This window comes from Chiloscyllium punctatum, chromosome 1 (genome assembly GCF_047496795.1).
Source record: "Chiloscyllium punctatum isolate Juve2018m chromosome 1, sChiPun1.3, whole genome shotgun sequence".
Taxonomy (NCBI): Eukaryota; Metazoa; Chordata; class Chondrichthyes; order Orectolobiformes; family Hemiscylliidae; genus Chiloscyllium; species Chiloscyllium punctatum.
The window spans coordinates 99,612,035-99,636,341 of record NC_092739.1 but is presented as its reverse complement, the minus strand read 5'-3'; the positions used below and the strand labels follow the sequence as shown (position 1 = coordinate 99,636,341).

The 24,307-nt window shown below is 41.7% G+C and overlaps 1 protein-coding gene across 1 annotated transcript in view; it reads left to right on the top strand.

Moving 5' to 3' along the window:
- The first annotated feature begins 3 nt into the window (after nucleotides 1-3).
- Nucleotides 4-24,307, top strand: part of ndufs4 (NADH:ubiquinone oxidoreductase subunit S4) — a 175,293-nt gene continuing 150,989 nt past the window's right edge. Inside the window, exon 1 of the mRNA XM_072571624.1 lies at nucleotides 4-155. Coding sequence (XP_072427725.1) covers nucleotides 34-155 — 122 coding nt within the window. The 5' untranslated portion in view covers nucleotides 4-33. The remainder of the gene's footprint in view (nucleotides 156-24,307) is intronic.

The window sequence follows — 24,307 nt, the reverse complement described above, 5'->3', positions numbered from 1 at the left end:
GGACGCGCAGGGGTGAGGTTTGATGGTGACGGCATGAGCAGGAACCTCGGCGCTCGCCGTAGACCGGAGTCCAAGATGGCGGCCTCAATGTCAATGGTTCTGAATCGGGTTCGTCTGGTCCGGCCTCTCCCTCGGTGTTTACTGAGACCGAACAGGTAAACGCCTTCTCGCGCCACTTAACAGCCGTTGTCCCGGGCTTTCTACCTGCGTTCATTTTAATACCCGGCTCCACAGGTTTGTGGTGATGCTGATTTATCTCGGCTCTGAAGTGGCAGCCGAAGGGACGAGGAACCTTTTGTGCAGAAGTGACTTTGTCTCATTTTAAGTTAGGCTCAGCGCTCTGCCGCTGCTGTCGGTCCGTTGACCGGCCGGAGCTGCTCGCAGCTGCGAACCTACACTTCGCTTCAGAAGACCCAGCAAAGTGGTGACTGAGTGACCCGGACAACGTGGGGAGGTTGAACATAATGTGCTTTCTCGGTCTTGGTAGCTCGGTACATAAGAGTGCGGCATTCTCCCTGACACACACACACACACACACTCACAACCCAGATCACGAAACATTTTATTCTCAGTGAAAAGATGTAACGGACAAAATCACTGTCGGGGAATTTTGACCTCTGCAGTTTGTAGCTGCTGCTGCCAGGCGATGTGCTGTTTGTGACATGTTGGTCGCCTGTCTTGCGCCATCCTCTCAGATGCAAACGTAATTAATCTGCAAATGTAAAATCCGTCATCGACTTTGTCTCGTTCGGACTCCTAGCCCCTCCCGCTGCTCTCCACTTTACTGTCTTGAAAACATTTCTGTAGCTTTTCAGCTCGGATCAAATGGTCAAAATACGGACAATTTTTGTTCTCGGTGTCATGGCTAATCAAAATTTGAGACGTATACGAAAGTGCAGTGAATGTAGTATTTTCAGATTTTTTTTTGTCCTTGATACAAGCATGACTTTTTTGATTGTTGACATATCCTTCAACTTCACATAATTATTAAATGTGTTCTCCATCCTTTCAACTTTTGCACGATACGTACCATCTTCTATTATCATTTGTCTTAAATTCATAAGCTTATCTACTTGTCCTATTGGAATATCATTCACTTCATAATCATTTTTGTTTCTTCTAATGTGTTACTTCTATCTACCCATTGTTTTTTTTTTGGTGATCAACCCATGTTTAGACTTCAAGATTTTACTTGATCTATGATATTTTGTAGGGCCTTTTCTGATCTTACAAGTAGTACTATCAGCATACAAGTTTAGTGTGAAAGCAATGTACCGCAAATGCTGAAAATCTGAAATAATCAAAGTCAGGATGAAATTTTGCTCACAGCTAGTAGGTTTATTCTCTGACATTTTGTCACCATGCTAGGAAATATCATCAGTGAGCCTTTGAAGCCTGGCAGTCTATCCCACTTGCTATTTGTGTGTCTTGGTCTGTTGCAGTGGGTAATATCACTTTTGATTCTTTTTCTGAGAAGTTGGTAAATGGAGTCCAAATTGATATATTTGTTAACGGAGTTCTGGTTTGAATGCCAGGCCTTTAAGAATTCCCATGTGTGTCTTTGTTTAGCCTGTCCCAGGATGGATGTATTGTCCCAATTGAACTGGTGCCCTTCTTCGTCTGTGTGTATGGATGCCAGTGATAGTTGGTCATATCTTTTTGTGGCTAGTTTCCTGTCCGTCTGTCCAATGTAATGTTTGTTGCATTCATTGCAGGGTATTTTGTATATGAAGTTCATTCTGCTGGTTGTTGGTACAAGGTCCTTTAAATTAATCAGGAGCTGTTTCAGTGCGGTGTTAGGTTTGTGGGCTACTATGATGCCTAGAGTCCAGAGTAGTCTGGTCCTCATCTCCGAGATGTCTTTAACATATGGCAGGGTGGCTAGAGTTTCTGGGCATGTTGTGTCTTCTTGTTTAGGCCTGTTGTGTAGGAATTGGCAGACTGCACTTCTCTGGTACCCATTGCTCCTGAATAGTTTGTATAGGTGTTTTTTCTTAGCTTCTTGAAGCTCCTGGGTGCCGCGATGTGTTGCGGCTCGTTTAAATAATGTCCTAATGCAGCTCTATTTGCGGGTATTGGGATGATTGTTCCTGAAGTTGAGTATCTTGTCAATGTGTGTCGCCTTCCTGTAGATGCTGATCTGCAGCTCTCCACTGGCTTTTTGTTCCATTGTGATGTCTAGGAAGGGGAATCTGTTGTTTGCTTCCTCTTTGCTAAACTTTATACCAGTAAGGATGTTGTTTATGTTTTTGTAGGTTTCTTCTAATTTATTCTGTTTTGTGATGTCATATAGCGGACAGAAAGTTTGGGCTAGATCGTGGCAAGGGCTGTATGTTCTAACCTCTGCATAACTGCCTCTGGTAAGAGTTCTAATATTGATGTTCCCATAGTTGTTTTGTTGATTTTTTTGTTGAAGGTGGAGTAGGTTGTGAGGCACAGGTCTACTCATTTGTGGATGTTGTCCTTACTGATGGAGTTGATGCTTTCAGGTGTTTGTGTCCTTGGTGTGTCTAGCAGTGAGGCCAGCATTTCTTTGGCGAGGGTGATGTTTATTGATGTGAATAGGGCTGTCATATCGAAGGAAGTCATGACCTCGTCATCATCCACCTTGATATCTTTATTGATGTTAAGGAATTCCTGGGTGGAGTGGATGGGATGGCTTAAGTCTTCTACTTGGTGTTTCAGTTTGCGGTGTACCAGGAAGTGAAACGAAGTCTGAGATGGTCCCCTCGTTTATATACCTTTGGTAATCCATAGAAACAGGGCGTGTTGGATCCTTCAGATTTCATTCTTTGGAGGTCTGTCTTAGAGTCATAGAGATATACAGCACAGAAACAGACCCTTCTGTCCAACTTGTCCACGCTGACCAGATATCCCAACCTAATCTAGTCCCACTTACCAGCACCTGGCCCATATCCCTCAAAACCCTTCCTATTCATATACTCTTCCAGAAGCCTTTTAAATGTAGCATTGTACTAGCCTCCACCACTTCCTCTAGCAGGTCATTCCATATATGTACCACCCTCTGCTTGAAAACATTGCCCCTTAAGTCTCTTTTATATCTTTCTCCTATCACCTGAACCTATGCCCTGTAGTTCTGGACTCTCCCACCCCAGGGAAGAGACTTAGTCTATTTATCCTATTCATGCCCATCGTGATTTTATAAACCTCTGTTATGGACTAGGCCAGACCACTCTAAACATTCTTGAGCAGTCAACCCAGACCATAGCATTTGTTTCTGTAAATGTACCGGTTTGAAAGGATATTGGAGTGGGAGAAGGAGGATCCATTTGTTGCGGTCCACATTGACACTAACAACATAGGCAAGGCTAGGAAGGAGGACTTGTTTGGGGATTATCAAGCACTAGGAAGAAAATTGAAGAACAGGTCCTCAAGAGTCATAATCTCCGGATTACTGTCTGAGCCACGTGCTATTTGGCATAGGGATAAGAAAATTAGGGAAGTAAACACGTGGCTAAGAGATTGGTGTGGGAAAGAGGGATTCCATTTCATGGGACTTTGGCATCAGTTGGCATCAAAAATCACTGGAGTCAGGGAAGGTCCCAGATGGTGGGAAAATTGCTGTTGTAAACGCCTTGTTCAAGGAAGGATCAAGACAAAAGATGGAAAATTATAGGCCAATTAGCCTAACCTCGGTTGTCGGTAAAATTCTAGAATCCATCATTAAGGATAAGGTTTCTAAATGCTTGGAAGTGTAGGGTCAGATTAGAACAAGTCAGCATGGATTTAGTAAGAGGATGTCATGCCTGACAAACCTGCCAGAGTTCTTTGAAGAGGTAATAAGTAGGTAAACCAGGGAAGCCCAGTGGATTTTATCTATCTAGACTTCCAATGGACCTTTGATCAGGTGCCTCACAGGAGGCTGCTGAGTAAGGTGAGTGCCCATGGTGTTCGGTGAGCTACTGGCATGGATTGGGGATTGGCTATCTGACAGAAGGCAGAGAGTTGGAATAAAAGGTTCTTTTCGGAATGGCATCTATAGCAAGTGGTGTCCCACAGGGTTCAGTATTGGAGCCACAGTTGTTCACTTTAATATATTAATGATCTGGATGAAGGGACTGAGGGTATTCTGGTGAAGCTCACCGATGATGTGAAGTTCAGCGGACAGGCAGGTAGTTGTGAGGAGGTGGGGAGGCTGCAGAAAGATTTAGACCATTTAGGAGAGTGGTCCAGGAATTGGCTGATGAAATTCAGGTCTTGAACTTTGGAAAAAAGAATACAGGTATGGACTATTTTTTAAGCAGTGAGAAAATTCAGAAAGCAAAAGTACAAAGTGATCTGGGAACGCTAGTCCAGGATTCTTGAAAGGCTAACTTGCAGGTTGAGTCCGTGATTAAGAAAGCAAATGTAATATTGTCATTTGTCTCAAGATGGCTGCAATATAAAAGCAGCGACGTGCTTCTGAGACTTTATAAAGCTCTAGTTAGTTCCATTTAGAATTCTGTGTCCAATTTTAGGTCCACACCTCAGGAAGGACATACTGGCACTGGAGCGTGTCCAGCAGAGATTCACATGGATGATCCCTGGAATGGTAGGCATAACGTATGGTGATTGGCTGAGGATCCTGGGATTGTATTCATTAGAATTTAGAAGGTTAAGACATAAGACATAAGACATAGGAGTGGAAGTAAGGCCATTCGGCCCATCAAGTCCACTCCGCCATTCGATCATGGCTGCTGGGCACTTCAACTCCACTTACCCGCATTCTCCCCGTAGCCCTTAATTCCCCAAGACAACAAGAATCTATCAGTCTCTGCCTTGAAGACATTTAGCGTCCCGGCCTCCACTGTACTCTGCGGCAACGAATTCCACTGGCCCACCACTCTCTGGCTGAAGAAATGTCTTCGCATTTCTGTTCTGAATTTACCCCCTCTAATTCTAAGGCTGTGTCCACGGGTCCTAGTCTCCTCACCTAACGGAAACAATTTCCTAGCATCCACCCTTTCCAAGCCATGTATTATCTTGTACGTCTCTATTAAGTCTCCCCTTAATCTTCTAAACTCCAATGAATACAATCCCAAGATCCTCAGCCGTTCCTCATATGTTAGGCCTACCATTCCAGGGATCATCTGTGTGAATCTCCACTGGACACGTTCCAGTGCCAGTATGTCCTTCCTGAGGTGTGGGGACCAAAACTGGACACAGTACTCCAAATGGGGCCTAACTGGAGCTTTATAAAGCCTCAGTAGCACAATGTGTTTTTATATTCCAACCCTCTCGAGATAAGTGACAACATCGCATTCGCTTTCTTAATCACAGACTCAACCTGCATGTTGACCTTTAGAGAATCCTTGACTAGCACTCCCTGATCCCTTTGTACTTTGGCTTTACGAATTTTCTCACCGTTTAGAAAGTAGTCTGTGCTTTTATTCTTTTTGCCAAAGTGCAAGACCTCGCATTTGTTCACGTTGAATTCCATCAGCCATTTCCTGGACCACTCTCCCAAACTATCTAGATCCTTCTAGTTGAATGAAATCTAATAGAAACTTGCAAGATAATGCATGGCTTAGAAAGGGTGGACACTGGGAAGTTGTTTCCGTTAGGCAGGGAGACTAGAACCTGTGGGCACAACCTTAAAATTAGAGAGGGTCAATTTAGAATGTAAATGAAGAGACATTTCTTCAGTCAGAGAGTAGTGGGCCTATGGAAGTCATTGCCACGGAGCGCAGTGGAGGTCGGGTGTCTTCAAGGTAGAGATTGATAAAGTCTTAAGAAATTAAGGGCTATGGGGAGAGTGCGAGCAAGTGGAATTGAAATGCCCACCAGTCATGATTAAATGGTGGAGTGGACTCGATAAGACCTTGCTTCCACTCCTATGTCTCATGGTCTTATGCTCTAAGTGTACAGTGAGAATTACCAAGAGTAAGTTAGCTAGGTTGACTACTAGGTTTTAAAACAGACAGAAATTTATTCACAAGATTACACGATGAAACACAAAAATAGAATAAAGAATCTCTACAGAACTCAGTCTATCCAAATTAGACTTGATTATGCTGTTCCATATATACCCAACAGTCTCAATAATCAAACCCCCTTAAAAACAGTTCAAAAAATGGAACAGATGTTTACAGCTTGAAGTTTAGATTAGATTAGATTACTTACAGTGTGGAAACAGGCCCTTCGGCCCAACAAGTCCACACCGCCCCGCCGAAGCACAACCCACCCATACCCCTATATCTACCCCTTACCTAACACTACGGGCAATTTAGCATGGCCAATTCACCTGACCTGCACATTTTTGGACTGTGGGAGGAAACCGGGGCACCCGGAGGAAACCCACGCAGACACGGAGAGAACGTGCAAACTCCACACAGTCAGTCGCCTGAGGTGGGAATTGAACCCGGGTCTCTGGCGCTGTGAGGCAGCAGTGCTAACCACTAGAAGGGCAGAAAGCGAGAGAGAGCGCCTGTTTCCACACAGCTGAACGCCTAACTGGTTCTGGACTGAACCGCTCAGCTAGAGAGCTGACCACCCCCCCATCATTATACAGCTCAAAACATGGCCACTTTGGCCTGAAGTCTCATCTGTTTACATATAAACAAAAAGGCTTCTCAATAACCTTTAATCTGGATGTAGGTTTGATCGCTAAATTGGAAGGTTCATTTTCAGATGATTTGTCACCATACTAGGTAATATCTTCAGTGATCCTCCAGACAGAACTTTGGCCAGAGAGGCTCACTGAAGGTGTTACCTAGTTTGGTGATGAAACATCTAAAAATGAACCTTCCAGCTCAGCGAGCAAACCTACATCCAGAACCTCAATCTGAGCTATAAATTTTCTCAAAACTTGCTAACCCTTTAATCTCTATACCAAACTACTCTAATTGGAACCTGGCCTGTTTACGACCCCTCTGAAAAAAAATCAAGGACTCTTTGTCTTTGAGAAAAGGAGCAGCTTTTTGAAAAAAAAGGAACCAGCTTTGTGACATTTCTATAAGGTCAACCCCTCAGCCTCTGACGCTCCAGGGAAAATACCCCTCCCCATAACTCAAATCCTCCAACTCTGGCAGCATCCTTGTAAATCTTTTCTGAACCCTTTCAAGTTTCACAACATCCTTCCAATAGAAAGGAGACCAGAAATGAATGCAATATTGCAAAAATGGCGTAACCAATGTCCTGTACAGCCGCAACATGACCTCCCAACTCCTGTACTCAATACTCTGACTAATAAATGAAAGCATATCAAATGCCGCCTTCACTATCCTATCTACCTGCGACTCCACTTTCAAGGAGCTATGAACCTGCACTGCAAGGTCTCTTTGTTCAGCAACACTCCCTAGGACCTTACCATTAAGTGTATAAGTCCTGCTAAGATTTGCTTTCCCAAAATGCAGCACCTTGCATTTATCTGAATTAAACTCCATCTCCCACCTCTCAGCCCATTGGCCCATCTGATCAAGATCCCGTTGTAATCTGAGGTAACTTTCTTCGCTGTTCACTACATATTCAATTTCGTTGTCATCAGCAAACTTACTAACTATATCTCTCATGCTCATATCCAAGTCATTTATATGAATGACTAAAAGTAATGGACCCAGCAACGAACCTTGTGGCATTCCACTGGTCACAGGCCTCCAGTCTGAAAAACAACCCTTCACCAGAACCCTCTGTCTTCTACCTTTGAGCCAGTTCTTTATTCAAATGGCTAGTTCTCCCTGTATTCCATGAGATCTAACCTTGCTCAATCCTATGGGGAACCTTGTCAAACACCTTACTGAAATTCATAGAGATCATATCTACCGCTCTGCCCTCATCAATCATCTTTTGTTAGTTCTTCAAAAAACTCAACCAAGTTTGTGAGACATGGTTTCCCATACATAAACCCATGTTGACTATCCCTAATCGGTCCTTGCCTTTCCAAATACATGTACATCCTGTCCCTCAGGATTCCCTCCAACAACACCGATGTCAGTCTCACTGGATTGTTGTTCTCTGGCTTGTCCTGACCACTCTTTTTAAACAGGGGCACCACGTTAGCTGAACTCAAATCTTCTGGCGCCTTACCTGTGACTATCGATGATACAAATATCTCAACAAGAGGCCCAGCAATCACTTCCCTAGCTTCTCACAGAGTTCTAGAGTACACCTGATCAGGTTTTGGGGATTTATCTACTTTTATACGTTTCAAGACATCCAGCGCTTCCGCCTCTGTAATATGGACATTTTTCAAGGTGTCACCATCTATTTCCCTACATTCTATACCTTCCATGTCCTTCTCGACAGTAAACACTGATGCAAAATACTCGCTTAGTATCTTCCCCCATCTCATGTTGCTCCACACAAAGGCCGCCTTGCTGATCTTTGAAGGGTCCTATTCTCTCTCTCGTTCCCATTAATGTACTTGTAAAAACCCTTTGGAGTCTCCTTAACTCTATTTGCCAAAGCTATCTCATGTCCCCTTTTTGCCCTCCTGATTTCCCTCTTAAGTATACTCCTACTGCCTTTACACTCTTCTAAGGATTCACTCGATCTATCTTGTCTGTACTTGACATATGCTTCTTTCTTTTTCTTAACCAAACCCTCAATGTCTTTAGTCATCCAGCATTCCCTACACCTACCAGCCTTTCCTTTCATCCTAACAGGAATATATTTTCTCTGGATTCTCGTTATCTCATTTCTGAAGGCTTCCCATTTTCCAGCCATCCCTTTCCCCGCGAACGTCTGCCCGCAATCAGCTTTTGAATTTCTTGTCGAATACAGTCAAAATCAACCTTCCTCCACTTCAGAACTTTAACTTTTAGATCTGGTCTATCCTTTTCCAGCACTATTTTAAAAGTAATAGAATTATGGTTGCTGCCCCAAAAGTGCTCCTGCACTGACACCTCAGTCACCTGCCATGCCTTATTTCCCAAGATTAGGTCAAGTTTTGCACCTTCTCTAGTAGGTACATCCACTACTGGATCAGAAAGTTTTCTCCTGCACAGTGAACAAATTCATCTCCACCTAACCCTTAACACTATTGGCAGTCCCAGTCTATGTTTGGAAAGTTAAAATCCCCTACCATAACCACCCTATTATTCTTACAGATAACTGAATTCTTACACATTTGTTTCTCAATTTCCCTCTGACTATTACGGGTCTGTAATACAATCCCAATAAGGCGATCATCCCTTTCTTATTTCTCAGTTCCACACAAATAACTTCCCTGGATGTATTTCCTGGAATATCCTCCCTTAGCACAGCTGTAATGCTATCCCTTATCAAAAACGCCACACCTCCTCCTCTCTCACCTCCCTTTCTGTCCTTCATGTACCATTTGTATCCTGGAACATTAAGCTGCCAGTCCTGTCCATCCCTGAGCCATGTTTCTGTAATTGCTATGATATCCCAGTCCCATATTCCTAATCATGCCCTGAGTTCGTCTGTCTTCCCCGTTAGGCTCCTTGCATTGAAATACATGTAGTTTAATTTTTCAGTTGTACCTTGTTCTTTGCCTTGTCCCTGCCTGCCCTGAATGTTTGACTCGCTTCTTTTCTCAACTGTATCAGTGTCAGACTGATCTCACTATCTCCCTGGGTCCCACCTACCACCCTTACTCGTTTAAATCCTCCTGAGCAGCTCTAGCAAATCTCCCTGTCGGTATATTTGTCTCCTTCCAATTCAGGTGCAATCTGTCCTTCTTGTACAGGTCACTCTGTCCCAGAAGAGATCTTGTTAATTTCACCTGTCTTGTGAAGTTTCTTTAAGTATGCTGTAATATGACTTATTAGCTTGGAGTCGAGTCCATTAGCACCTGTTGGTAGGTGTCGCTTTCTGCGAATAGTGTATTTGCTTTTTCAGTGTATTGTGTTCTGTTCAGGACAACGGTCATGCACCCTTTGTATGCTGGTAGGACTACAATATATCTGCCTTTTCTGAGTCCTTCCAGGGCTTTCCTTTCCAGTGTGTTGGTATTCCCTTCTTTCTTTCTGCTTCGTGTTGGTGCTGCAGTCTGTCTGATGGCCTGCTAGATTACTTCCATAAGTCCGTTGTCTTTCGGGGTGGATTCCAGTGCTGCTAGGAAGTCATCTTGTCTGCATCCCTGGGGTTGAAGTTGATCCTTCACACTAGGACGGCTTTTTCCGTGTCTGTGAGCGGTCAGTCTGACAGGTTTTTTATCCAAATCTCTGAATTGCCCGTTTTATTGCTGTGCGTAAGCTTGGGTAGGTTTTCTTGTAGGGCTAGACTTCTCTTTGTCTTGGTCCACTGTTGTTTTGTGTTGATGACTCATTCTAGCGTACTTGTCCATTCATGGTCAATCTCATTAGTGTATAGAGTTTTTATGGCGCAAAATTTCTCATTTCTATTTGTGGAGTCGGTTGTGGGCATCATTTATCATTTCTTGTAGTATCCTGTAGCCATTCTGTTCTTCTGTTCTCCTATCTTGTGGGGTGTTGAGAAGTGGTTTATATTTGACACATCGTGGTGGTACCTGTTTCCTGAGGCATTCGTGCATGAAGTACAGTTGTTGGCGGGTGGCACTGAGCCGGATGGCGTTGGTTTCCCATCTTTGGGCTAATTTGAGCATATTGCGCCCATATGTGTTTGCAGTTTTGGAGAAGATTTGTAGATCAGGTTGTAAGTTGGCTTGCAGAGTTAGTAGATTTGTTCTCAGACCTTTCGTCAGCATGCTAGGTAACACCATCAGTGAGTATCACTTAGAGTCATAGAGACGTACAGCACGGAAATAGACCCTTCGGTCCATCTTGTCCATGTCGACCAGATATCCCAACCCAATCTAGTCCCACCTGCCAGCACCTCGCTCGTCTCCTTCCAAACCCTTCCTATTCATATACCCATCTAGATGCCTTTTAGATTTTGCAATTGCACTAGCCTCCACCACTTCCTCTGGCAGCTCATTCCATACACACACCACCCTCTGTGTGAAAAAGTTGCACCTTAGGTCTCTTTTATATCTTTTCCCCCCTCACCCTAAACCTATGCCCTCTAGTTCTGGTCTCCCCTACCCCAGGGAAGAGACTTTGTCTCTTTATTCTACCCTTATGATTTTATAAACCTCTATAAGGTCACCCCTCAGCCTCCTACGCTCCAGGGAAAACAGCCCCAGCCTGTTCAGCCTCTCCCTCTAACTCAAATCCTCCAACCCTGGCAACCCTGTAAATCTTTTCTGAACCCTTTCAAGTTTCACAACATCTTTCCGATAGGAAGGAGACCAGAACTGCACACAATTTTCCAACAGTGGCCTAACCAATGTCCTGTACAGCCGCAACATGACCTCCTAATGCCTGTACTCCATACTCTGACCAATAAAGGAAAGCATACCAAACGCCTTCTTCACTATTCTATCTAACTGCGACTATACTTTTAAGGAGCTACGAACCTGCATTCCAAGGTCTCTTTGAACAGCAATACTCCTCAGGATCTTACCATTAAGTGTATAAGTCCTGCTAAGATTGGCTTTCTCAAAATGCAGCACCTCACATTTATCTAAATTAAACTCCAGCTGCCACTTCTCAGCCCATTGGCCCATCTGGTCAAGATCCCATTGTAATCTGAGGTAACCTTCTTCGCTGTCCACTACACCTCCAATTTTGGTGCCATCTGCAAACTTACTAACTATACCTCTTATGCTCACATCCAAATCATTTATATAAGTGATGAAAAGTAGTGTCCTTTAGGGAAGGAAACCAGCCATCCCTTACATGGCCTGTGTGCGACAGTATACCCACAGGAATGTGGTAAACTCTCAACTGCCCTCTGGGCAATGAGAGATAGCTAATAAATAGTGGCCCAGCCAACGACGTCCACATCCCACGAATGAATGAAAAATAACTGGAATTTCAAACGCCTCACATTTGGTGCCAGGCTGCTACCTTGCTACAAACCATGGACAACAGATGTGCAGTCAGTACAAAAACCAGTTACATAGTTTAGATGTTCATGGAATGCAAGGTGAAATTAACAAAACATGAAAATGTTGGGAATACTGCTGTGTAACATAACACGAGTTTAAATGACAAATGAAGTGTCAGAGAATTAGAAAGGATACTTTTGTTCCGTTTGTACAACAGAACTACTTTGTAAGATCCATATGTGACCCGCTGCAGATCTTTTCCTTTTGGATAAATATTAACCAGCGTGAAATCAAACAGTTTTTTTACACTCACTTGTATCCATACACACAAATGAAGAGGGGCATTAGTTCGACTGGGACAGGCTAAACAAAGTCACGCAAGGGAATTCCTAGAGTCCTGGCGTTCAAACCGGAACTCCATTAACAAACATCGACTTGGACCCCATCAACCAACTTCTCAGAAAAAGAACCAGAAGTGCTATCACCCACTACAACAGACCAAGACACACACACATAGCAAGCGGGATAGACCACCAGCGCTTCATCGGAGGCTCACTGATGATGTTACCTAGCATTGTAGGTAACGTCTGAGAACAAATCTGCCAGCTCAGCGAGCAAACTTACAACCTGAGCTACAAACCTTCTCCAAAATCACATAGACAGAAAGTGCTGGAGAAACTCAGCAAATCTGGCAGCATCTGCAGCGAGGAAGAAGCAGAGTAAGTGTTGAATCCAGTTTGACATTTTGTCTGAGCAGTTTGTTTTTATCGTAAATTTGTTATGTTCTTGCCTCAGTTATTACCATTGAAGTACATTAGAATATTGAAGTACATCAGAATCTCTGAATATTTGTTCTTTGTATAGATTGAAATATTTTTGGTGGCAGTGTAGCCTGTCGTAATCCTCTTCTAGCTTTAGGACCTATTTGGTCCCAGTGTAGGCTTTGGATGAATCTTACATCTTTACTGCCAATTTCACATTTCAGTCACGTGTGTTAGCTTTTGGCGATAAGCTCAATTGAAATATTTTCATGGTCTCTGTTGCATAGGTATATGTCTTGGATTGGAAAGTAACATTATGCAAGCTACTGGAGAACTTTTGTAGTTGACAGGTTGGTATTTGTGAAGCAATGAGAAACACATTGTCCTGCAGCATATAGATATAGTAGGCATCTGTTACACCAGTGCTTTCTAGCTAATAATCACCGATGTGCTTTGCCAATATAGATATTTTAATAGATGCGTAGAGAGCACCTAAGTTTTCTTATCAGCAGATGTGTCTATTCAATTGCGTATCCACTTGATTCATTTGGTTTTGTTTTGTGAATCAGGAGATCTTGGGTTCAAGCACATTTTCAAAGCTTTGAAATGTTTCTGGTACAGTACATTGTGAAAGATGTTACTTTGGATAAGATATTAAAACAAGACAATTTTCTGCCTACAGTAAGTCTTCACTTAAAGTTGTCTTTGCATTCTTGGCAACTGCGACTTTAAATGAAAGATTGATTTCCATAAGAGTCAATGTTAAAAATCGAGTTGAGTTCTTAAGGGTCGTCTTTAATAAAAAATTCCTGTGGTCGCAGGTAGGCAAGATAGTGAAGAAGGTGTTTGGTATGCCTGCTTTTATTTGCTAGTGCATTGAGTACAGGAGTTGGGAGGTCATGTTGGGCCCGCACAGGACATTGGTGAGGCCACTATTGAATTACTGTGTTCAGTTCTGGTCTCCCTGTGATAAGAAGGCTGTTGTGAAACTTGGAAGCGTTCAGAAGAGATTTACAAGGATGTTGCCAAGGTTGGAGGGTTTGAACCATAGGGAGAGACTGAATAGGCTGGGGCTATTTTCCCTAGAATGTTGGAGGCTGAGGATTTTCCTTATAGAGGGTTTATAAAATCACAGCGGCAGGGATAGGATGAATAGCCAAGGTCTTTTCCTCAGGTTAGGGGAGTCCAAAACTAGAGAGCATACGTTTAAGGTGAGAGAGGAAAGATTTAAAAGAGACCTAAGGGGCAACTTGGGAAATGATTGAGGCTGTTAGAATTACTACATTTTAAAGAGTATATGAATAGAAAGGGTTTAGAGTGATATGGGTCAAATGTTGGCAAATGGGATTAGAGTCATTTAGGATATCTGGTTGGCATGGACGAATTGGACCGTAGAGTCTGTTTCCATGCTGTGCAGCTCTATGACTCGAAGTCATGTCATTTAAAATTGTTAAATTTCAACATTGCTCAATGAATTAGCTTATACACTAAAATGGTGTCAAACTGGGCTGCATCCGAGCACCACCATTCTTCAGCATTTTTCTAGAACGCTGGCCAGGGAAAACATCAACTTTACATCTGGTCTGTTTAACCCTCTCAGTATTTTATGTTTCTAAACTTCAGTGAATACAGGCCTAGTCAAACTAATTGTTCCTCAGAGCAAACCCAGTAATGAACCAGTTGATTCTTTGCATTTCCTCAATAACAAGTATGTATTTTCTTGGGTCAGGAGACCAAAACTGCAAGCAATACTACAAGTGTGGTCTCTCCAAGGTCCTGTACAGCTGTAGTAAGATTTTCCTGCTCCAACACTCAAAACCTCTTGCGATGAAGTTCAGCATACTATTTATCGTCCTACTTGCTTGCTACGCATCAATGTTTCCCCAATCCATCATCATTTAAATAATACTCTGCCATTCTGTTTTCCACACTTAACCATGGATCTGCCATTCATTTGTCCATGAACTCAACTCATCTAAATCACCTAGTTCCTTGCATCCTCCTTAGCACTCACAGTTCCAAATAGTTTTGTCATCAGCAGATTTGGAGATAATATATTGTATTCTGCTGTCCAGTTCATTGTAAAAAATATTAACAATAGCTGCAAGTGTTCTTATCCCTGCAGTACTCCTCTTTTGCTACTTTTTCTAGCAACTTCATATGACTCCTTATCGGATCTAATACTGTCTTGAATTCTTTTTTGCCGGTTATGATTGGGCCACTCTTCCCATTTTGTCCTTTCAATGAAAAGGAGGATATAAACCTTGAATGTAGTAAAACCAAGTTTATGGAGACACAGTAATTGGTGGCAAGTCAATTAATGAGGATGACACAGAACATACAGAGGGGTATAGATTGGGTAAGATATTGGGCAAAGCCTTGGCAGATAGTGTATTATGAGGAAATGAATTTTGCCAAGAAGAGTAGAAGAGATGTTTATTACTTAAGTAGGGAAAACAGCGGAAAGCTGCAGCACTAAGGAATTTGGGTGCTTTTTCTGTGGATCACAAAATATTAGATCCACATTCACAAATAGGGAAGGTAAATGGGCTGTTGGCCTTTAGTTTTACAGAATGGAGTAAAATATATTGAAGTCTGACTAAAAAATATATGATAAAACTGTACAGTTGCCAACCACAGTTAGAATGAAGTCCATTTATCAAGGCAACAAGGGGTAGAAAACATTAGTGAAAGTTGTCCATAGATCTCAAAACAATTGTGGTAAGTTAGTTGTGGTAAGATGGCATAAAATGGAAATGCAAGATACATGCAACAAAGATACTACAGTAATCAAAGTGACTTTAATTTACATAGTAACTGGACAAACCATGTTAGTAATGATCCTTTGACAGATAAGTTCCTGAAGACTATGTGCAAAAGTTTTTTAAACCATTATGTTGAGTAACTAACCAGGAAACTGGCTGTTCTTGGTTTGGATTTGTGAAGTGAGACTGGGTTAATTAATAACCTTGTTGCAAGAGGTCCTTCAGGAAACAGTGACCAAACATAATAGCATTCTTCATTTGAATAGAACTTGAAGTATTCTGGTCCAATTTGAAACTCGGGTCCTAAATCTAAGGGAATTAAGAAATTATGAAGAGCGAGTTATTTGCAATAGACTGGGTAACTTAATTAAAAGGCGTGACAGCAGATAGGCAATGGTTAATATTTAAGGAATGAATGTATGCATGCATTTCAGCAATTATCGCAAGACCATGAGGCAACTGTGGGAGCAAAGTGCATCAGAAAAGACAAGTCTAAAGTTGTTTTTTCTGAATGCATAGTGCATTTGCAATATGATAGATGAATTGTCAGTGCAAATAGTTGTCAGTGCAAATAGTTGTGATTGGATACAGTGTAATTGCAATTACAGAGATTTGGATGTTGGTTGACCAAAGCTGGGAATCGAACATCCAAGGATATTCAGGCATCAGGAAAGACAGGCAAAAAGGTAAAGGTGGTGAGGTGGCATAGTTAAAGGATAAAATCAGTGCAATAATGAGAAAAAAGGATATTGGTGCAGAAAGTATTAGGACGTAGAATCATTGTGTGTTCTGTACCTGTGTGAAGGAAGGAGAGGATTCCACATGCTTTCTGAACCACCTTTTTGACTTGATCTGCTATCTTTGGAATTTGTGGGTATTTCTTCCAAGGTCAGTCAGTTCCTGTACACCTCTCAGTGCTCCAATTAATTAGTATTTCTTTGCTTTTTTTGACCTTTTTGATATGCATCAAACCACATTTTTCAATTGTTAACCACCTTACCAGTTCATTCATATATTCCTGTAGTCCAAGGCTATCTTCTGTCATACTAAGAATGTTTATGCTGTCCACAAATTTCTTCTTCATGCTCTCTATGTCCAATTATGTTTATATATCACAAAGCTTAGAGGACCCAGCATTGCAGAATGCCATAGGAAACAATTTTCCAGTCTCTCCGAGCATCCATCACAATGTCTTGTTCCTACCACTTAGCCAATTATATCCAGTTTGCAACATTCACCTGGATCCCATGAAATTTTATATTCAGCCATTTGGAAAAATGTTGGAATCAATTATTAAGGAAGTAATAGCAGATTTGGGAAATCAAAATCTAATCAAGCAGAGTCAGCATGGCTTCACAAAAGGGAAGCCAAATCTGACGAATTTATTACAGTTATTCAAGGAAATGGGTAGAAGAGAACCAGTAAATGTGTTGTATTTAGACTTGCAGAAGGTGTTCAACAAGGTACCTCAAGGTTAAAATAACATTCCTTGGTGTTGGAGGTAGTACATTGGCATGGATGGATAATTGGGTAATGGGCAAGAAATATCAAGCAGGGATAAGGGGTTGTTTTGCAGTTTGGCAAGTTGTAATAAGTGGAATTCCACAGGGAATGGAATAACAACTGTTTATAATATGTGTTAATGTTTTTGAGGAAGGAAGTGAATATATTTTAGCCAAATTTGCAGATGACAAAAAAAACGTTGGAAAGACAAGTTGCCAAAGGAATACAAACCGTCTACAGAGAGATATTGGTAGGTCAAGTAAATGGACTATTAATGTGGGAACATGTGAAGTTCATTTTGGAAGCGAGAATAAATTTGCAGAAAGCTGCACCATAAAGGGACTTAAAAGTACTTATGGATGAAACATGGAATAATAGTACAGGGTGCAGCAGGTAATCAGGAAGGCTCATGTACTGTAAACCTTTATTTGAATGAGATTGGAGTATAAGAAGGAAGTCTTTCTACTACTGTACAAGATGCTGGTGAGACCACATCTGGGGTATTGTGAGCAGTTTTGGTTCCCTTATTTGAGGAAGGACATCATTTCATTGGAGGCAGTTCAGAGAAGGTTCACTCGAATGATCCCTGGTATGGAGAGATTATCTTATGAACAAAGACAAGTGGACTTATGAACAAGTTGGAAATCTCCTCGCCACCACACCATTCCGGGATATGTCCTATCCCAGGATATATATGATGTCTACATGAACTTAAGTAAAGTGTTTGGCAAGGTTTCACATGGTAGACTAATTAGTAGAATTAGATCACGTGGGATTCAAGGAGAGCTTGTTAATTGGATACAAAATTGGCTTGATGGTAGAACACAGTGGTGGTGGAGGGTTTTTTTTAGATTGGAGACCTATAACCAGTGGTATTTTGCAGAAACTTCTGCTGGGTTCACTTCTGTTTGTTCATTAATATATAAGCAATGTGGATAAAAATATAAGAGGTATGGTTAGTAAGTTTGCTGATGACACCAAAATTGGTGGGATAGTTGACTGTGAAGAAGGTTATCCAAGATCACAAAGATGTCTTGATTAATTGGGCCAATGGGCTGAGGAGTGACAGATAGAGTTTAAGTTGGATAAATGCGAGATGTTGCATGTTGGTAAAACAACAAGGACAGGACTTTAACAGTTAATGGTATGGTCCTGGGGAGTGTTGTTGAACAGAGACCTAGGGGTTCAGGTATGTAGTTCTTTACAAATTGCATTGCAGGTAGACAGGATGGTTAAGAAGGTGTTTAGCACATTTGCCTTTATTGCTTAGACCACTGAACATAAGAATTGGGATGTCATGTTGAGGTTATACAGAACGTTGGTGAGGCCACTTTAAATACTGTGTACAGTTCTGGTCACCCTGCTATAGGAAGGATATTATTAAATTTGAGAGAGTTCAAAAGGGAAGGGATTTACCAGGATAATTGCCAGGACTATTGCTATTACGAGGGGGCATAGCTTTAAATTAAGGGGTGGTAGGTATAGGACAGATGTTAGGGGTAGATTCTTTACTCAGCGAGTCATGAGTTCATGGAATGCCCTGCCAGTAGCAGTGGTGGACTCTCCCTCTTTATGGGCATTTAAACGGGCATTGGATAGGCATATGGAGGATAGTGGGCTAGTGTAGGTTAGGTGGGCTTGGATCGGCGCAACATCGAGGGCCAAAGGGCCTGTACTGCGCTGTATTTTTCTATGTTTCTATGACTGGAGTGCTTGAGTTTTCAAAATAGGCTGCAATGTACAAAGTTGAGGGGTGACTTTATAAAGGTTTATCAAATCATTAGGAACAGATAAGGTGAATAGCAGAGGTCTTTTCCCGAGGGTAAGTGAGTTTAAAACAAGAGGGCGTATTTTTAAGGTGAGAGGAGAAAGATTTAAAAGAGACCTGAGGGGCAACATTTTCACACAAGAGGATATATGATATGTGGAACAAACTGCCAAAGGATGTGGTGGTTGCGGGTATAGTTACATTTCAAATGCATTTAGTATAGTACATGAACAGGAAAGGTTTAAAGAGATATGGGCTAAATGCAGGCAAATGGGGGCTAGTTTAGTTTGGGAAACTCGGCCGGTACAGCTGAGTTGCACCAAAGGGTCTGTTTCTGTGCTGCGTGACTCTGATTCTCTAAGACACCATCTATCTACTGTCCCTTGACATTCATGCCTCATCACTGAATTCTCCACTAGCAACATCCTTAGGATTACCATTGATCAGAAATGGACTTGCCACATAAACACAGTGGCTACAAGAGCAGGTCAGAAGCAAGGAATACTGTGATAACTCATCTCCCCAAAGCCAGTCCATCACTTACAAGGTACAAGTCAAGACTGTGATAGAATACAGTCCACTTGCTTGCACTCCAGCTTGACACCATCCAGGACAAAGCAGCTCGCTTGATTGGCACAACATCCACTCCCTCCACTACCTAACGCTTCATACCAGCACCATGTATGAGATACAAGATGTACTGCAGAAATTCATCAATGTACCTTGGATAGCCCCTTCCAAATCCATGACCACTTCCATCTAGAAGGACAAAGGCAGCTGATACATGGGAACACTACCACCTGCAAGTTCCTCTCCAAACCACACTCAACCTTGACTTGGAAATATATTGCTGTTTGTTCAGTGTCAATAGGTCAAAATCCTGGAATTTCCTCCCTAACAGCATTGTGGGTCAACCCATAGCAGGTGGACTACAACGGTTCAAGGTGACAGTTCACCACCTTCTCAAGGGCAATTGGGGACAGGTAATAAAAAAAAGTTGCCTCACATTGCCATGCAGCTTCAGGCTTAAAGGTTAAACAGAAACAATTCAAAACATGTACTTTTAAATTCCTGTATTTTACTGTCCTGCAGTATTCCTTTTCTAACAACACTCCATGTAACAATAATTTCATCAGAACTTCCCCTTTCATCTTCAGCTGTCATTAATTTATACCCTGTATTTCGTGACTGGCATTTACTTGGTTAAAATATTTGAGTTCCAGTTTCACAGGATCATTTGTTACATTCCTGGCTCTTACTTTATAATGCTATCATTTTTTTTCAGACTACGGTATCTTAAAAATCTTTGCCTGTGACTCTGTCTATGTGGAGGACTTATCACCTTTATTTTATGGTTGCTCAGAAACTCCATGTTGTTGAACATCTTTTATGGTTGCTAACCTTCATTTAACTCCTTTGTTGCATTGAGCACTTGATAGACTGCAAAAGTAAACAACTTTACTTGCTTACTCTATTTCTATATTATTCATTCTAAGGTCAGGTTTTGATAGATAGCTTTACTTTGTGATTATCATTGATGTGATTGTTTTAGGATTTACTTAGGCCCAGAGTCTGGCATTTCTCTGCCTTCTGAAGTATGTCATGCAATGTTCCTTGTATTTACAATCAGTGATGTAGCATTGGCATTGTTTAACAACCCAATGAATGTCAATTTTCTGTGTCAAGCCAGATTGTGTTCCATTGTATGAGCGCCACATAATTCCTTAAATATTTAAGCGCACAAAACACCGCGTTCCAATTTGGCTGAATGTTTAATTGTGTGATAAGGAAAGAAAAAAAATCCGTGCTGCTAGATGATGCCACACTAAAAGTAAAACTTATGCCAAACCACTACCTGTATTCTTAAGCTGTTAATGAAAATTTGTTCACACACTTGGCTGTGAAGCATTTTATTAGATATTGTCAATGACTATAGATCTACAAGTTCTGTTTGAGATCAATCAGTTCTTAGTGAAATTCAACAGATTAATTACTGTAGATCATAGTGTGAGTTGAGCCATTCTCTAAAACAACTCAATTTTTCATCCCTAAAAATCATGATTTTATATTTGCTGAACATATAAGTTGATTTCTTGTCCCGTCACCACCATCCTGTGCTTCTTTCAGTCATGACTTGTTATATTCACACTGGTAGCTGACCTCAACCTTGAACCCTGCAAATGGATGTTTTACTTCACGGTACCTTTATAACTGTTTGCAAGGGATCGTGCAAGTGACTACAGGTTGAATTCTGAAGATTTGTGGGAGTTTAAAGCGTACCTACTTGCATGCTGATGATATTTTAAAATAAAGACCACTGCAATGGTTCACATTTATATTTGTTGTATGTCAATTACAGCTTTCTTCATGTTACCATTGCTTCTTTTAACAATTACTTTAAATCTGTACATCCTTGTTCTCAATTCTTTCACCAATGGAAGTAGTATTTCCTTGTCTAACCTGTTTAGAACGCTCATGAATTTCGTATCTTTATGCTTTTCTCCAAAGCAAGCAGACCAGGAAGGGTCGGACTATTGAGAAATTTCTCCACTGTGGAAGCATGATCATGAATCTTTTCTACTTGCTCTAATATCTTCATGTCTTTCCTAAAGTGTCACCCAGAGCTAGACATGCTGTTCCAATTGAGGCAAGTGTTCTATATTAGTTTAATATGACCTCCTTGCTTTTGTGATGCCGCTTGAGACAAACCCTTTTTCTAAGCATTTTTAACTGCAAACCCGCCATCTGTTACTGGCAACATTTATGTTACAGACCGTTCCAAGAGTTACTATGTGGCTATGTGCAATTCTGTTTGGTAATGCGTTTGGCAAGGGTGCCCGTTGGTTACCCAGGACAGTTTGATCGTCACTGAAGCCAAGTTCTAAGGTTACAGGTAGTCGAGAGAGAAAGATGTAGAATCCTTGTTAGGCAGTGCAGTGCTATGATAGTGTCCCCAATCCTCACGCCCAGGTTCAAGTCCCACCTGCTCCAGAGATATATAATATTGCTGAACATGTTGATTAGAAAAATACAGTGCTGCTTTCAGCTGTACCACTGGCAAGGCAGCATAACTTGGATTCTAAGTAGAGGGCTCAATGAGAAGTCAAGAGCAGTTAGAACCTGGGAAAAAAAAAATTTAATTAGTAGGTAGCCAAGTGCTAGAATCAGGGCTCCAGAGAAGTCCTTGGCACAAAGGAAGCTCAGAAGAAACCATTTGCTATTGATATTTGAATTGCAGCAGATAGTGGGGATTGAAAAGCCCAGAGGTAGTATTTGCTTTGAGCAGCAGAGCAAGGTTAGAGCTCGTAGAAATACAGGGGCAGTAGATGCTTGGTGAAACTAGCTATCTATGAACAAACTAACATTATGCCAGTGAGGAAGTACCGGGATGCAGTTTCAAGGTCCAAAGGAGCAGAAGCACAGGAAAGGATGATGATCATTGAGAACAGCAGAGTTGTTGAGACCGAATGGCTCGTGAGAGGGAATCTCAAAACTGGATTATCAAATGTGAAGAACTGTATATCTTGTGAAATTTAGTGAGATTTGATGATGTATCATGCCATAAACATCTGGGGTGATTAGATTAGATTCCCGACAGTATGGAAACAGGCCCTTTGGCCCAAAAAGTCCATACCGAACCCTCCGAAGAGTAACCCATCCACACCCATTACCCTACCCTGTATTTCCCCCTGACTAATGCACTAACACAATGGGCAATTTAGCATGTCGCTGAGAAATATGAGGGATCGGTCTTTTGCATATTTGCAGTTTGATTTATATAGTGTGCTGTTCGAACATTCGCCATGTTATAATTATTGGTGTTAGGAATCAGATTCTAATGTAGAATTACTGAATATAGGGGCCAGAGTCGGCCATTAGGCCCTTTGAGCCATTCAATACAATCATGGCTGATTATCCAATTTGGTTCTAGATTCTCAGTTTTTCCTTTTAAGGAAAGGTTTAGAGGGATATTGGCCAAATGCAGGCATTTGGGATTAGTTTAGTTTGGGAAACTGGTTGGCATGGAGAAGTTGGACCGAAGGGTCTATTTCCATGCTATATGACTGTATAACTTTAAAGCTCATACCTTTTAACCTTTTAACCTTTGATACTTTTAACCCTAAAAACGATGTCTAACCCCTTGGAACACTCCACAGCATACCTGGATGCTACCCACTGGCACCCTAACCCCACAGTTGTCTTAAATGCTCTTCTTTTCTAAGAGCTGTCAAATGTGTAGCTATGCTGCTGGATATTTAAATCACAGAAAATGGCACTTACTGCCCTGAGAAAGGGGGTATGATTTTACTTTGCCTAACTGACCTGAACAAGGAGATCATAGTTGTGGAATACTGTTTTAATGGGCAAAATGTTGGAGCAGAGTACGCTATTTAACTGTGATTGCCACAGAGTCATACAGTATGGAAACAGAGCTTTGGTCCACACAATCAATGCCAAACGTAATTCCAAACTAAAGTAGTCACACCTGCCTCTCGTGGCCCATATCTCTCCAAACCTTTCCTATTCATCTATCTACTCCAATGTCTTTTAAATGTTGTAATTTTGTTTTGGTAAAAAGGATAATTTAGATTAGATTCCTTACAGTATGGAAACAGGCCATTTGGCCCAAAAGTTCCACACAACCTATGAAGAGTAACCCACTCAGACCCATTTCCCCCATCCTATATTTACCCCTGACTAATGCGCCTAACACTATGGGCAATTTAGCATGGCCAATTTACCTGACTTGCACAATGTTTGGATTATGGGAGGAAACCGGAGCACTCAGAGGAAGCCCACACAGACCTGGGGTGAATGTGCAAACTCTGCACAGACAGTTGCCTGAGTTGGGAATTGAACCCAGGTCCCTGGCGCTGTGAGGCAGCAGTGCTAACCACTGAGCCGCCGTGCTTATACCCACATCCACCACTTTCTCAGGAAATTCATTCTACATGCGAACCAGCCTCTCTGTAAAAAAAAATTGCCTTGTCTTTTTTAAATGCCTCTCCTCTCAGCCTAAAAATGTGCCCCCAGTCTTTAAAACCCCATCCTCAGGGGGGGGAAAAAACCAACCATTAACTCTATGTATACCTCATTATTTTATAAACTTTTATCAGATCGCCTCTCAACCTCCGATGGTCCAGTGGAAAAGGTCCTAGCTTGTCCAGTCTTTGTTTATAACTCAAATCAGCCAAACCTGTGAATATCCTGGTAAATCTCTTCTGAACCCTCTCCAGCTTGATAATATCCTTCCTATAACTGGGCAACCAGAATTGGACACAGTATTCCAGAAGAGGCCTCACCAATGTCCTATACGACCTCAACATGACTTCCCAACTCCTATACTCAAAGGACTGAGTAATGAAGGCAAACCTGCCAAATGCCTTTTTAACCTCCCTGTCTATATGGGACACAAACTTCAAAGAATTATGTACCTGCACTCTTCGGTCTCTCTGTTCTACAACACTACCCAAGGTTCTACCATTTATTTTGTAAGCCCTACCCTTGTTTGTTGTACCAAAATGTAATACATCACATTTATCCAGTTTGAACTCCTGCCATTCTTCAGCCCATTGACCTATTTGATCAAGATCCCTTTGTAATCTTGGAAAATCTTCTTCTTCACTGTATACAGTGCCACCAATTTTGGTGTCATCTGCAAGTTTACTAACCATGCCTTCTATATTCTCATCCA